The 16,665-nt window shown below is 37.3% G+C and overlaps 1 protein-coding gene across 2 annotated transcripts in view; it reads left to right on the top strand.

Annotated features, from left to right (window-relative positions):
- LOC139943827 (uncharacterized) overlaps positions 1 to 16,665 on the top strand; it is a 62,647-nt gene that overhangs the window by 5,964 nt on the left and 40,018 nt on the right. The window contains exon 1 of one of the 2 annotated variants that reach the window (XM_071940661.1): positions 9,773 to 10,442. The exons of the other annotated variant lie outside the window; for it this stretch is intronic. Coding sequence (XP_071796762.1) covers positions 10,085 to 10,442 — 358 coding nt within the window. The 5' untranslated portion in view covers positions 9,773 to 10,084. Of the gene's footprint in view, positions 1 to 9,772; positions 10,443 to 16,665 lie in introns of those variants that run through there. 2 annotated transcript variants of the gene reach the window in all.

Raw genomic sequence — 16,665 nt, 5'->3', positions numbered from 1 at the left:
TCCGCAATTCTCGATATCGAGAATAGATATTGTTTTAATGTTTTCTCAAAAAAGTAAAGCATTTCATGGAACAATATTTCAAGAGAAGTCTTTCACCATAACCTTCTGTAAACCCTGTAAGTTATTTGTAAATCTGTGAACTTTTAATTTTTGTTCTGTACCGAAAGTGTCCAATGGCTTTAAACACATAGAGCAATAGTTTTACAAACTACACAAAATAAAACTAAGCATAAAACCAGTCAATGGAAGTATGTATTGCATGGTATTTTGGTTGGTAACCTTACTCTGGTAAACTATATTTTGTTGTGCTTAGCTACTTTTTTTGCTTTAAAGGGTGTATGTACTTTTTGTTGGACAAAAAACACAATGTTTACAGATTTACACTTAACTTACACAGTTTGAAGATAATGATAGTAGAAAGCTTCCCGAAAATATTACGTGCTGAGGTGCTGTAGTTTTTGGGGAAATGAGTAAAACATTGTCATGAAAATAATTTTGGTCTTTTGAGACCAAAATTATATTAAGCATTTACAAACGATTTTCATAAAATTGTTTTACTCATTTCTCAAATACTACCGCACCTCAGTAAGTAATATTTGAAGGGAAGCTTTCCACTATATTATCTTCAAACCCTGTAAGTTTAATGTAAATCTGTGGACATTTTGAAAAAGTACCCAAATCCTTTAAGTAGCTATGGGATTTGAGACCAAACGTTCTGTAAACTAAACCGATTACAAACGTGGACCCTAAACAGCTGTTTAAAGGCAGTGGACACTATTGGTAATTATTCAAAATAATTATTAGCAAAAAACCTTTCTTGGTGACGAGTAATGGGGAGAGGTTGATGGTATAAAACATTGTGAGAAACGGCAGTTTTCGAGAAAGAAGTAATTTTCCACAAATTTGATTTAGAGACCTCAGATTTAGAACTTGAGGTCTCGAAATCAACCATCCAAACGCACACAACTTCTTGTGACAAGGGTGTTTTTTTCCCTCACTATTATCTTGCACATTAATCGATGACCAATTGAGCTCAAATTGTTCGCAGGTTTGTTATTTGATGCATATGTTGAGATACACCAACTGTGAAGGCTAGTCTTTGACAATTACCAATAGTGTCCACTGCCTTTAAGCAGCAAAAATTGATAAATTACACGTGGAATTCTATTTTGGCTGGTAACCTAATTCTGGTAAGCATGCTGTTACCATGCTTATCTACTTTGCGTATAGGACAAAATACCAACTATCCAAAGACTATCAAAGAAAGTTTTATGTTTTGCTAGAGATGTTGGGCAAATTCTTGGGTGTGCTTATTTCCATTGAGCAGTTTAGAAAAGTCAGGGCAAATTTTTTTTACATTGATTTCAAGACAATCTTTAATAGTATGCATCAAGTACCAGTTATTTATAAAGGGTCGAAACATGAGGCAACTTTTTTTTATTTAAAAAAAAATGTGTATACCACAAGTGATTTTGGTTTGATAAGCAGATTGCTAATTAAGTTAAATATCAAGTTAAAAAAATCATTAATATATTTTTTACAAACTGTACGCAGAGCCTTTGAAGATTTTATATAATAAAGATCATTTTGTAAAAAAAATCGATTTAAATCACTGTTTATTTGACTTGATTTAAAACCAGAAAGGGAGTATTGATATTTCGTTGACACTGGACACTATTGGTAATTGTCATGACCAGTCTTCTCACTTGATGTATCTCAACATATGCATAGAATAACAAACATGTGAAAATTTGAGCTCAATAGGTCATCGAAGTTGCGAGGTAATTTTGAAAGAAGAAACACCCTTGTCACACGAAGTTGTGTGCTTTCAGATGCTTGATTTCGATACCTCAAATTCTAAATCTGAGGTCTCGAAATCAAATTCGTGGAAAATTACTTCTTTCTTGAAAACTACGTCACTTCAGAAGGAGCCGTTTCTCACAATGTTTTATACTACCATCTTCTCCCCATTACTTGTTACCAAGTAAGGTTTTATGCTAATAATTATTTTGAGTAATTACCAATAGTGTCCACTATAAAAGTCAATGTAGTTTAGGGATATAGGACAGGATTAGTTATACTTAGGCAAATTTTTAGTTTATTTACCGATTTATCTTTTGTTTTGTTGGAAAAATCGATATTGATGTTATTAAATTGTACATAAAATTTCGATAACAATGTTGAGAAAGTAACACGAGTATTATAAAACTATTAATTTATTGACTTTCTGTTTCTCTCCCGAGAATGACGGAAAACAAGACTCATTTTGAGAACAGATCTTTCTGTTTAGAAGCATCGTCTCACACCACCCGTGAATAAATGCAAATTCCCCCGTGCACTTTCCCTGCCTTCCTGGTCTCTGACCTCGTAATCAGACATAAACCGCCAAGGGTTTGGACTTCAATCGTCCTTGAAATTATTCCTCGAAAATATGAAACCTCGCCTTTTCCAAAGACACTAAAGGTCCTATGACACAGGGTTGTTGTGTAGTTAATAATTTTGCTTCGCCTTGCACGTTCAGGGTGGTCGAATTTCCTCATTTATACAATAATGATTTTGACTTGCAGTTTATTAGTAAAACAGACTTATTTATCACTGTATAAAATACTACAAACAAAGCTCTTCTCGTGTTGCGTTAATTAGAGCTGCGAAGACGCCAAGACTAACCCCGGTATACATCAACAGGAAATCAGTGAGAAATCGAAGATGGGATGGAATAATTTGACGGAGAGATTGCTTTTTCAGATGCGAGAGGTTTTTAAAGGTACTGGACACTGTTGGTAACTGCTCAAAATAATTGTGAGCATGAAAACTTAATTGAAAAACAAGCAATGGAGAGCCGTTGATAGGGTAAAACACTGTGAGAAATGATTCGCTCTAAAGTAAAGTACTTTTAAGGTTATTTCTCACTCAAATATTAAAAGAACTTCAGGCCTGAAGCCCTCTCTAGGCATCTGGCTGGAAGCAGACACTTCTGCAACACGGGTGGTTTGTTTTCTTTCATTATTCACTTGCAACTTCAATGACCAATTGAGTCGAAATTTTCAAATTTGTTACTTGTATCATAATGGGATATATACACCAAGTGAGAATACTGGTATTTGACAACTACCAAAGGTGACCAGTGCCTTTGATAAAAAGTTTTTGAATCTAGCGTCAAAGAAGTCTGATAAATTATAGCTTTGCTTTAATTCTCTGAATGTAGGGCGGGTAAACCACGGCTGTTTTATGTCCCCTTAGATTGATGTTACAGAAGCAATAACATGTTCAGAACTGCGACTGCCTTGAGCAAGGCTAGTTCAGAACAGTCAATATATAAACAAGAAGTATAACCAGTATTTAAAGGCAGTGGAGCTGTTGATAATATAAAACATTGTGAGAAACGGCTCCCTCTGAAGTAGTGTAGTTTTCGAGAAAGAAGTAATTTTCCACGAATCAGATTTATAAGTTGAGGTATTGAAATCAAGCATCTGAAAGCACACAACTTCGTTCGACAATGGTGTTTTTTCTTTCGTTATTATCTCGCAACTTCGACGACCGATTGAGCTAAAATGTTCACAGGTTTGTTATTTTATGCATATGTCGAGATACACCAAGTGAGAAGACTGGTCTTTGACAATTACCAATTCTGCCAGTGTCTTTAAATAAAAGGAATCATACCTAAGCATTTATTATAGGTTTTTCGGTCAATCTCAGCAAAAATATATTTCATTTCATTTTTTTTTAGCTACTGTTCCATTCAAGGCTCTTCGTGCACACATTATTTTTGTTATTCTCATTCAGGTTCGTTTTCAGTCATTAAAGGCAGTGGACACTATTGGTAATTGTCAAAGACTAGCCTTCACAGTTGTGTATCTCAACATATGCATAAAATAACAAACCTGTGAAAATTTGAGCTCAATCGGTCATCGGACTTGCGAGATAATAGTGAAAGAAAAAACACCCTTGTCACACGAAGTTGTGTGCGTTTAGATGGTTGATTTCGAGACCTCAAGTTCTAAATCTGAGGTCTCGAAATCAAATTTGTGGAAAATTACTTCATTCTCGAAAACTATGGCACTCCAGAGGGAGCCGTTTCTCACAATGTTTTATACCACCAACCTCTCCCCATTACTCGTCACCAAGAAAGGTTTTATGCTAATAATTATTTTGAGTAATTACCAATAGTGTCCACTGCCTTTAATTTGTGGGCATTCAAGGCTATTTTCACAATTCTAAATTTATCATAAATTAAAGCAAAAAATAGTTAAAGGCCTGACGTTTCTATATCACAGAGTCTTTCCTCAAAGGCAAAGACAAATGGTTATAGTAATTTCCTTCTTGGATGTTCAGACTATGGGGTTGAATGGCCTGAAGGCGCCTCATCCACAGTTTCTCCTTACTCAAATTTATTTTACTGTGGAGAAAGTTGAATGGTTGACCAACCTCTTACTGTTGAACAACTTTTGCGACCTCGTGATTTTAAATGATCTTGGCAAGTGCATGCGCACTGGACACCTTTGGTAATTGTCAAAGACCTGGGGTGGATTTCACAAAGGTTGTCCTAACTTAGGACTAGTCCTAGGCAATGCGAAGAGATAGGACCAGTCCTAAGTTAGGATGAGTTACTGGTACTAACTTAGGACTAGTCCTATCTCTTAGCATTGCCTGGGACTAGTCCAAGTTAGGACAACCTTTGTGAAATCCACCCCTGTAGGCCTACTCTCACTTGGTGTATCCCAACATATGCATGAAATAACAAATCTGATGAAAGAAGAAAAAAACACCCTTCTTTATTTTATCTTGCACAAATTTGTGTGCTTTCAGATGCATAATAAAATGCGACAGGAACGGGAAATCACGTGCATACTTTAGAGGGAGCTGTTTCTCACCATCTTTAATACTACAACATCTACCCATTGCTTGTTACCAAGTAAGTTTTTTTGCCAACAATTATTTGAATAATTACCAAAAGTTTTTTAAACATACGTGTTCAATATTTTTTTATTATGTGGCCTATTAAAAACATAAATGGATTGTGCGACTCAGGCCACCACCAAGAACCCGAAACTGCGTCATTTTACGGGCAGCGAAAACAACTAACACGTTGATGTTGACAATCACCAACAATTTCCTAATTATAATAACTTGAATGTGGTATCAATTACCTCGAGGTATTTCGTTCCTGGAAAGTTGGCAGGAGGCAAAAACACCGAAATATATAAATAGAAACCCTATATATAAATGCATTCTATCGGATACAGTTCAAACGACCCATTGGATTGTGCGGTATGATTTTACCAGATCATGTTCTCAAGCCAAACAACAATGTTTATTTGTGAGGCTGGCCAAGAAAATTTGCAAAGTGAGAAATTACATGTCGTTAAAATAACATTATATGTATATGACTCATTTTTGTGCGCAATAACGTGAGCACTCGTACAATTTAAACGCCGCTATATCGAACACCGAAACTTCAGCCTTTGGCTCCGGGCAGATTTGTGTGCACAAAAACAAACAGTTTTTTTGTACTGGCCAACGCCAACTTGGCATTGATTACTCAAAGTTTTGTTCAGGCTATATATACGCCATGCCCGATATAATGTAGGCGGATGGTAGGCCTACCTTAAATGTTCCCTTACTTTAAAGCCATTATACACTTTCGGTACAGGGAAGAAAAAAAACTTTTTGAGAAAACATTCAAACAATATCAACTCTCGATAGCGAGAATTACGAATTTATTTTGAATACATGTCATGACACGAGGAAACGTGCGGATACAAGGGTGGGTTTTCCCGTTATTTTCTCCCGACTCCGATGGCCGATTGAGCCTAAATTTTTACAGGTTTGTTATTTTTAATATCAGTTGTGATACACGAAGTGTGGGCCTTGGACAATACTGTTTACCGAAAGGGTCCAATGGCTCTAACACGCTATTTTCTTCTCGTACAGAACTACCACTTCCCTGAAATCATCTAAAAAACTCCTCAGATTCCAAGCACACAAAGAACATTAATTGGGGGTACATCATGCCCCATATCGAAAACCAGATGGTAGGCAAAGTTTTTAAGCACAGGTTTTTTTTTCAAGCTACTTCATCTTGAGCAGGCAAAAGTGCAGTCAGAGGTTGGTGGAATAATATTATTTATATCCATTCCGTGTTTGGGATGTAAACAGGGGCCAATGTCATTAATTGAGATGCTGAGAACGCTAATTTGCTAAGCACATAACAATATTGCTTAGCAAATACGGGTAACCAGCCAATCATGAATGTTTAATGTTAATAATGTGTGACTGGTAATGCATTATTTCGCTTTAAACATCAGATGCATTAGCTTAGAAACATTTTTTTCTTTCTAAAACAGCTGTATGAAATGTGAGCCCCAAAATGGTAACTTTATTGGTTTCGTTATACTTTTGTACACTTCAAACCCCATTTCATAAAAACAAATCCTCAGTTGGGTATTAAAACATCCGGAGGGCTATTAATTATGAATTCCTTTATTTCCAAACTGGATTTATTGCCAACTTGGACTGTAAACTTCCACATTTCCGCCTTATATATCGCTAACATACTCCATCGGTATGCCAATGTGCCCCCTCAGACTTGTGGTTATGTTGGGGTTTGATGTAATCGTGACGCTGGAAAAATAGTGACATTGAACTTTTTTGAAAGTTCAATAGCGGGACCCAAAAAGTTGGTTGCGTGCAATAAATGAAGAAAACAAAAACGTTTAAAAAAGATTTATGACTTCACTTACTTTAACTTTGGCACATACATTAAGTAAACAACCCATTTGAACGTCGTTTTGTGTTATTCTGGCATAGTCGTGATGAGTAAACATAACCACTTTTGTATATAAACCTGAAGGAAGTTGTGCCAAAAAGAATATGTAAATTGAGAAGAGACGAGTGGGCGTTTTGGTTGAAGGGCAGATGTAGACAGTTTGTGAATTTCACGAGTTTGGGGTCTTATCTAGAGTTGGACGAGTAACTCGTCCTAACTTAGTACTGTAGCCTGAAGTTTTAAAATCTCTTTAAATAGGACTAGTCCTAGGTTAGGACTGTAGCCTTAAGTTTTAATATCCCTTTAAATAGGACTAGTCCTAAGTTAGGACTGTAGCCTTAAGTTTTAATATCTCTTTAAATAGGACTAGTCCTAAGTAAGGACTGTAGCCTTAAGTTTTAATATCTCTTTAAATAGGACTAGTCCTAAGTAAGGACTGTAGCCTTAAGTTCTAATATCCCTTTAAATAGGACTAGTCCTAAGTTAGGACTGTAGCCTTAAGTTTTAATATCTCTTTAAATAGGACTAGTCCTAAGTAAGGACTGTAGCCTTAAGTTTTAATATCTCTTTAAATAGGACTAGTCCTAAGTTAGGACTGTAGCCTTAAGTTTTAATATCTCTTTAAATAGGACTAGTCCTAAGTTAGGACTGTAGCCTTAAGTTTTAATATCTCTTTAAATAGGACTAGTCCTAAGTTAGGACTGTAGCCTTAAGTTTTAATATCTCTTATATGACAACATGTAGTCCTAAGTTAGGACTGTAGCCTTAAGTTTTAATTTCTCTTATATGACTACATGTAGTCCTAAGTTAGGACTGTAGCCTTAAGTTTTTAATATCTCTTGTATGACTACATGTAGTCCTCAGTTAGGACTGTACCCTTAAGTTTTTAATATCTCCTATGGGACTAGTCCTAAGTTAATAGGACTAGTCCTTTGAAATCGACTACACTGGTCCCCTGTCATTATCCACAAGGATAAGTTAGGTATTGGTTTACGTTGAACAAGTAAGTTGGATTTAACTGCGAATCACATGAAGTCCATGCAAAATGATGCGAGGTCGTGAGATCTCTGGCGTAACTGAAGAGCCTCGAAGTGTGACGTCAGACGTTCATGCTAGCAGAGGGGTTAATTTGCCCAAAATTTTCAGAACAAGAACCGATCTCTAATACAGAATGAAAAAGTCTGGTTTGATTGAACTTTTTTTTCTTTCTTATCTTGTTGCTGTGCCCGAATTTTCAACACCGCCCTGCCAACATTTCGGAGGGCAGTATCCCCCCCCCCCCCGGGCCGTACGTCGGGAGACGTTTCTAAACGTCATCGTTTTGAGTGAAACAAAAACTTGTTATGTGTCTGCAGAAACACGTGTACATAAAAAAAAATACTAACATAATAATACGGTACATTTTCATGGGTCATAATACTGGAGCCTCGCAAAACATCGAACCCTGAAAAATATTATCTACTAAAACCAATTGTCACAAAAGAAAGACTCAAACAAACGAGTTTTTAAAAGCCCCTTGAAAATCTGAGTGTCAACCCAATAGCACAAAACCCTGTGGTTCTTGAGAACCTAATTTTTATTGTTTTTAAAGGCAGTGGGTACTATTGGTAATTACTCAAAATAATTATTAGCGAAAAAAAGTTTAGAACTTGAGGTCTCGAAATCAACCATCTAAACGCACACAACTTCATGTGACAAGGGTATTTTTTCTTTCATTATTATCTCGCAAGTTCGATGACCGATTGAGCTCAAATTTTCACAGTTTTGTTATTTTATGCATTTGTTGAGATACACCAACTGTGGAGGCTAGTCTCTGACAATTACCAATAGTGTCCTCTGTCTTTAACGTCAATTTACCACCTTGTCAACCTGCCCTCTCTTCATACATAAATCTAATAACACATTTCACATTTTTAAGGATTTATTCAGTTGGTGAAAATAATGTGTGGGGCTTCGTTCTCGTATAATCCCTCACAAACCGCGGAACACCGGGGAATAATTAGAAACGCGAGGTCGTTCGCCGGTCGGCCTGCTGGGTTGTATTGGCGTTTCCATCGGCGGTAGGGCACCTGCAAATTCATGGTCAAAGCAGGGCCAGGTTTCTACGACATGTGTTTCTTTGACAAAGCTATAGTGTCAATGTAACTTTTATATTAAATTACCATTGTCTTTGACACAATGGCCAAAATAATAATTTAAACAATAAAGACAAGACTTGCAAGAATCAACAGTGCACGTACCCCTTTAATGTTCTTCGAGATTGAAAACATGTTCGAAAAAGAAAATGTTGTATAATAAAGAAATCAATGTTTTAATTTCCGGTATGTGTCCATCTGAATGCCAAGGCAGACTGTCTGATGAAATGTTAAATAAATGCAAGAGACAATGATAATAATGTAGGACAATATTTGACGTAATATCCGTTGACTGAATACCCATGTAATTGCAAAAAATACCAAGAAGAAAACACACCAGTTTATGAATCATAATATAGGCCCAATCTAGAACTATAGTCAACAAGAGGGATATAATGCTGTTTTCAAAGTGATTCAAAATGTACATTAAATCAAGTGTTTCTATTCTCAATCGTGAATTTTTTTTCAGTAAGACAATTTTTGTGGAATAATTTTACCACCGCAATAATCAAAACAAACTCACTTCAAGCGGGCGCTGTTCACCACTGGAAGTGGGACCGGCAATGAACAGTCGCGTTACTTTCAAGGGCCCCGATCACAGAACATGTATAGATAGAAAGACTGATATAAACAGGCATGCTATGAAGCTCGGCGAAAGCTCGCCAGTAGTCTTCGCCCAATACGTCAGTGATCGAAAGTGGATAGTGTACTACGCTCAGATTTACAACTGAGCGTAGTATACAATCCACTATCGATGACCGACGTCTTGGGCCAAGACTAGCCTGCCAGTGACTCGAGCGTCAGGGCCAACTTGTCTCTAAACAAAAGCCGTGGTCGGGGTTTATTTTGACGGCGAGGCGCTTGGCACGTGCTTGGGGTTACCAGAAACCGCCGAAGTATCACCCGCTGCCGTCAGGCTGTGGGACTTCACCATACGAGGTTCACGTACAGCTATCATACAAGTTCACAAGCCAGCCACGGGTTGGATCTCGTCCTCACACACTCAAAGTTTCCAGTTGGAGTTTGGAGTGAATCCATTTTGGTCACTGTCGGTGGATTTCGGATTTAATGTCAGCATCCCGCCAGGAGTGTCGTTGCTTTAGTGTTGGAGCTGTGATGTTGCATCTTTGTTGGAAATAATACCTGTGCTGTAACGTCTTCTAATAATAAGAACGGTTGAAAAATGTCTTGTGGAACTTGGTTTGGTTGTTGGTTTGGTGGTGGACTGTTCTCGACATACCTGGGATGTACTATAGCAATTGTTCTTCTCCACCAACACATCATAGCCGTGTATGGTTTATCTGGCACGAGTACTGATCCGCTAGCATCACAAGAAGCGAAGGACACGTGCCCGATTGACTTTCGTTTTTGCAACTGGTACTGCCCGGGTCTTCCGGAGCGATGCACGGGGGAAAGACTGCTGCCTGGCCCGTGCGGATGTTGCACGGTGTGTATGAGGCAGGCGGGAGAGAGGTGCTCCTTGCCCCGTGAGGCTTGTGATGCGGTCTTTCAACTGACATGCGTGGATGGAAGATGTAAAGGTGAGGTTGAAGTTGTAACCACACTTAGTTAGTTCATAACAAGTTAAATTAGTTATATTTTAACCACAGCATGGTTTCACCGACTGAAACATTTTTGTTTCATATATTTTGTGGTGTTTTTCACGTGGATGGTGGCATGCGAGGAAACCGATGCATCTGAAGTTGATAAAGGGATTTTATAAATAATAAATGCAATAACAAAAATGTGTGCTTTCCAACCTTTACAAAGTTCGAAAGAATTTTCAAATCGCAAGATTCCTTTGGAGACATAATATAACGTCAAAAGAGGCAGCGATTGCTTTGACTAACTTAAGTTCGAAGACAATGCAGTTTTGTAGACACTGTTTTCTAACCAACACGACTATTATTGGACAGAAGTTGCCTTGGCTCTGAAGGTTGTATTAAAAACCCGAAGCACTATGTGTATTTAGGCGTATACGACCGTTTGCAGATCCTAATTTGTCGGGGGAAAAAACAACAAAACGAGATAAATCATTGCATTTCACTAAATGCGGTTCTAGGGTCATGCCAAAGTCTTGTTTATAAGAGAGATATACATATAATATGAACCAGCTTACTGTTTTAGAAGGAAATTTATTTGTTTTATCGTTCAGTTAATTTTCCTTAGTGAGTCCTGTTGTATCTAGGCGCTCCTTGTCACAATTGGCACCGATGTGACGTAATCCACGCAGTGCCAGGCATAGCCCCATGGTGTGACGCATAATTAGAAAATGTCCTGTATTTATTTTGGCTAAGCTCAGATTAAGAATATAATCCTTTGATATAATATACGTGATTTGCATGTAAAATAACATGGTAGTATGTTCCTTATCAATGTACAATGTAGAGACATTCACTGTATACAAACCTATGGGAATGTCCAATGTCCAATATCTAAAAAAGCAACATCGATATTGACTGTACAAACCTATGGGAATGTCCAATATCCAATATCTTAAAAAGCAACATCGACATTCACTGTACAAACGTATGGGAATGCCCAATATCCAATATCTAAAAAAGCAACATCGACATCATTCACTGTACAAACCTATGCGAATGTTCAATATCCAATATCGATGTACAAGATAGACATTTACTGTACTCACACCTATGGAAATGTCCAATATCCATTATCGATGTAAACGGTATAGACATTCACTGTAACATATGGAAATGTCCAATATCCAATATCGAAAAGGTAGACATCCACTGTACAAACCTTAATGTGCAATATCCAATATCGTTATTCGCTGTACAAACATGATAGTGAATATCCAATACTGATGTAGATATAGACTGTATACAAACCTAATGGGAATGTCCAATATCCAATATATAAAAAGCAACACCGATATTCACTGTACAAACATGTGAATGTCCAATATCCAATATCGATGTACAAACCAATGGGAATGTTCAATATCCAATATCTAAAAACAACATCGATATTCGCTGTACAAACTCTAAATGTTCAATATCCAATATCATAATAGACATTCACTATAGAAATAGTTAACGTGCAATATCCAATATCTAAAAAGCAACATTAGCATTCGCTGTACAAACATATTATGTGGATGCCCAATATCCTATATGAAACTAACTTGAATGTCATTTCTACTGCGTGCTTGGTGTTCACCTTTAACATACCATGCGTCTTTCGTTCATGACAGATGAAATGCACGTGGTACGGGATTAGAATGTGGGTCGGTCGGGTGCCGCGACCCCAGCACGCGCCTTCGCAGCCTTCGCACTGGCACTGGGCATCATTTGAAATAATTCATCCGAAATTAGAGAGGAAGTTATATGGAAAGGAATTCAAGTGCTGTTATACGAACTAACATGATATATCCATGTCACATCCTGAAAATAAACATGGCTGTGGTATACCGTGCATGGTGTGGCCTTGGATAACATAAAACGAACTAATATAATACGGCCATTTTGTTTAAAGACAGTGTACACTATTGGTAATTGTCAACAGTCAAAGACTAGTCTTCTCACTTGGTGTATCTCAACATATGCATAAAATAACAAACCTGTGAAAATTTGAGCTCAATTGGTCGTCTAAGTTGCGAGATAATAATGAAACAAAAAACACCCTTGTTACACGAAGTTGTGTGCGTTTTTATGGTTGATTTCGAGACCTCAAATTCTAAATCTGAGGTCTCGAAATCAAATTCGTGGAAAACTACTTCTTTCTCGAAAACTATGGCACTTCAGAGGGAGCCGTTTCTCACAATGTTTTATACCATCAACCTCTCCCCATTACTCGTCACCAAGAACGGTTTTATGCTAATAATTATTTTGAGTAATTACCAATAGTGTCCACTGCCTTTAATTGGAACCGTTCAATTGTTTCCTAATCCTGTATAAATGTAGATGTATGCAATTCATTTAATTTTAAAGAAACACCTTGCCTTGGATCGGTCGAGTTGGTCTTTGAAAAGCGTTTGTAACCGTTTGTTACAAAATAATTCACCAGATAAATATTTTAAAAGTAGAATATAATGATCAACACAAGTATCACTCGAGGTTTTTCTTTTACCTCGTCGACTAACACGGTCGGGTTAGTCCCATTTATGGGAAAATTTTGGCCCCCATAAATGGCCGACCGTGTTAGTTCGCAAAGTAAAAAGGAAAACCACGAGCTGATTTTGTGTGGATTATTGTATTCTACTTTTAAAATATCTTTCTAACCATATGCATTTTATAACAAACAGTTACAAACGCTTTTCAAAGACCAACTCGACCGATCCAAGGCAACGTGTTCCTTTAAGAATGTTTACCAAAGGTATACGTTCGAAAATGGTGAAAATCTGAATACATTCAAATATTTGTTTACTTCAGAGACGCAAAAAGGGTTTATAAATGTGTGTGTTTTCCTACACTGCAACCGATCGGTTACATTTAGGACGGACTACAAAATATTATCCGTTTGGGCACTTGAGTAACAACAGCTGGTATGTGTTAGCTGCAATCAAAGGTTGTGATATCAAGCATTTTGCCGGCGTTTAAAACCAGCTGGGCCTAATTTCATAGAGCTGCTTAAGCAGAAAATAATGCTTAATACTTTCCTGCTAAGCAAGAATAACTTACACTGCCAGCCACACGATTGCACACTTACTTGGTTTAATGGCTGGTAACCTTTATTCTGGTACAAGTGTTTACGTACACAACGGAGTGTAGATCTTTCATAATGAAGGGCCTACATGAATCTATATACAATTATATAACACCCGAGCAGATCCTTGCCATTTGATTGGAGGATTGTCCGTCACGTGATAGCAAATAAAAGTGCCATTGCACGCTGAGTCACTCACCGTGCTTTTTCGTTCCATCCGAAATGTACCATTGCACGCTGCCAGCGTGCAATGGTACTTTTCGGATGGAACGAAAAAGCTGAGTAAAAAAAACATCACTGCGCGCGCGTGTCTTTGGTAACGCAGCAGTGTTACTGCAAGGCATATTATGTAAAATTACTAGCATTCGGCTTCTACAATTAAAAATTGTAGGCCTACGCTTTGTTTGTTTTGAAAGTTGTATCTTTCAATCAAAATGACAAAGATCTACTTGGATGTTATATAAAACAAATAATGAATGTTTTTCATTCGTGCAATGGTGCGAATATGTTCATTCGTTGAAAGCTGGAATGTTCCATTCAACTCGGCTCCGCCTCGTTGAATAGAACATTCCATCTTTCAACTCATGAACATATTCGCACCATTGCACTCAAGAACATTCATTATGTGTATACCATCTTTCAACTCATGAACATATTCGCACCATTGCACTCATAAACATTCATTATGTGTATACTATTAAATAAATATATTCACCATTAAAGGCTCTGAACATTATTGGTAGTTACTCAAAATACTTTTTTTGCATTCAAACATACTTGAAACGAGCAATGAAGAACTGTTGATAGTATAAAACATTTTGAGAAACGACTCCCTCTGAAGTTAAGTAGTCTTTAAAGAGAGTGGTATAATTTCTCACTGAAATGTTAAAAGACACCCTTTATTTTGCATCTGGCGCAACAAGGATGTGTTTTCTTTCATATTAGTCTCTTGCAATTTCGTTGACCGATTGAGTCAACATTTTCACAGGTTTGTGTTTTTATGCATAAGTTGGGATACACCAAGTGAGATTACTGGTCTCTGACAAAGGTGTCCAATGCCTTTAATTTGCTTTTGAAATGAAGTATAACTTGTAGCTTTTGCGATTGTGGTTGGTATACCACGTAAAATAAGATTGGCATTATGCACACTCGACATGACCTAACGACACACAGTCGTCAATTTGCGGATTGCAATGGAAAGCTTGATAGCTCAACAACACCGACCAGAAACGAATTCCGTAATGGGGAGAAAAAACCCTATAAACTTGGAGAGTGACTGATGGCCTTGGTATTTTCACGTCACCAACTTAAAGTTAAAGGTACTGGGGTGGATTTCACAAAGGTAGTCCTAACTTAGGACTAGACCTAGGAAATGCTAAGAGATAGGACCAGTCCTAAGTTAGGATGGGTTACTGGTCCTAACTTAGGACCAGTCCTATCTCTTAGCATTGCCTAGGACTAGTCCTAAGTTAGGACTACCTTTGTGAAATCCACCCCTGGATACATTTGATATCATTGTCAAAGACCAGTCTTCTCAATTGGTGTATCTCAACATAATATGCACAAAATAACAAACCTGTGAACATTTGAACTCAATTATTGGTCGTCGAAGTTGCGAGAGAATAATAAAACGAAAAAAACCCACGACCCCTTAATCTCAGTCGTACAAGTTGTGTGCTTCCAGATGCCTTGAATCTTATGTTAAATACAATTATTTTAGTGAGAAATTACTTCTTTCTCAAAAACTATGCTACTTTAGAGGGAGCAGTTTCTCACAATGTGTTATATATCAATAGCTCTCCATTGATAGTTACCAAGTAGGTTTTTATACTTACAACTATTTTTCAGTAATACCGATTGTGTCTAGTGCCTTTAAATTCGGTATGGAAAAAAATGAATACTGAATTCGTGTGGGAAGTGTTTGTTGAGATTGGCCTGATTCGACTCCCCCTCATGGAAACCCCCATTGTGAGCTAGCTATCTGGAGATGGCATTATTTATCTACTTATTTATTTGATAATTCTGGTTGTGAAGCCTAGGATTCCCAGAAAAGCACCATACTAGACAAGAGCAAACAAAAAGGAAACTTTTTTTTTTAAGATGTTGAGCAAAACCCCCATACAGGTTTCAGGGAAAACCCACGCAATCGGTTATGGACTGAAAACCCTATTCCATATTTTGAAGCAGGGTCTTAGAAGTGGAAGAAAAGATACCACTACGCCCTATTGTAAATGCATTCATTATCGTGGAATTTACTCTTCAAAAATCTTAATAATAGAAAATGTATCACCGTTGTCATCTGAATGTGTATTTTAGTATCATGATATAATTTCAAATTACAGATTTTTCCGTTGGCCTGTTGTTGAGCCAATTTACGTGACGTAATAACACTATCTTGCATGCCTCATTTTTGAGTCGTACGTGACGCGCATACGTACGTGAGGTCAGACGTACCATACTTTTCACATGCACTTTGACTCTCATTCAAAATGGCAGATCGGCAGCTGCATGTGACGTCATCGGTGCAAGAAATTCAATGCAGGGCACTAATATTGATTCAGATTATTAATAAGGGCAGATTATTGATAAGGTTTGGATATTTTTCCTGATTGTTTTAGTACAGCAGCTTTCGGTTATATTAAGCATTTTTAGAGTCCTTTTTATGTAAGTAAATGCGATCATAGAAATATAGGCCTATCGGTTTATATCCACCAACAATTGAATCTGCAACTAACAGTAATGTCTCTCACTTGTGAATTCCAATATGGATTATTCCTTTTTGCATGGACATAATCGCTCTGGATTTATCGTTGATATCTCTGAAACACCTTTCAACACAGTTTTATTGGGTGTGTATATTTTAACACGATTTAAACAATCGAGCGGTTTCAAAGACCAAATGTATACTTTCCCTTTAATTTAGACACGGCTCTCGTCTAAATATCCTAATGCTGAGTAGAGCCATTTAATGCTCCGTACCTGACCCTTTGACCTTCCTTGATTTCTGCTGGTGGGGAGAGTGTCAGAATGTTGAACATTTTGGGCCTTCTGATTGAGTTGTTTATTTTCATGCAATTTTCTAATGAAAATTATGTT

Source organism: Asterias amurensis, chromosome 1 (assembly GCF_032118995.1).
Source record: "Asterias amurensis chromosome 1, ASM3211899v1".
In the NCBI taxonomy this organism is placed as follows: domain Eukaryota; kingdom Metazoa; phylum Echinodermata; class Asteroidea; order Forcipulatida; family Asteriidae; genus Asterias; species Asterias amurensis.
Note: the sequence above shows the minus strand (reverse complement) of the source record. Positions and strands in the feature narration are given on the sequence as shown.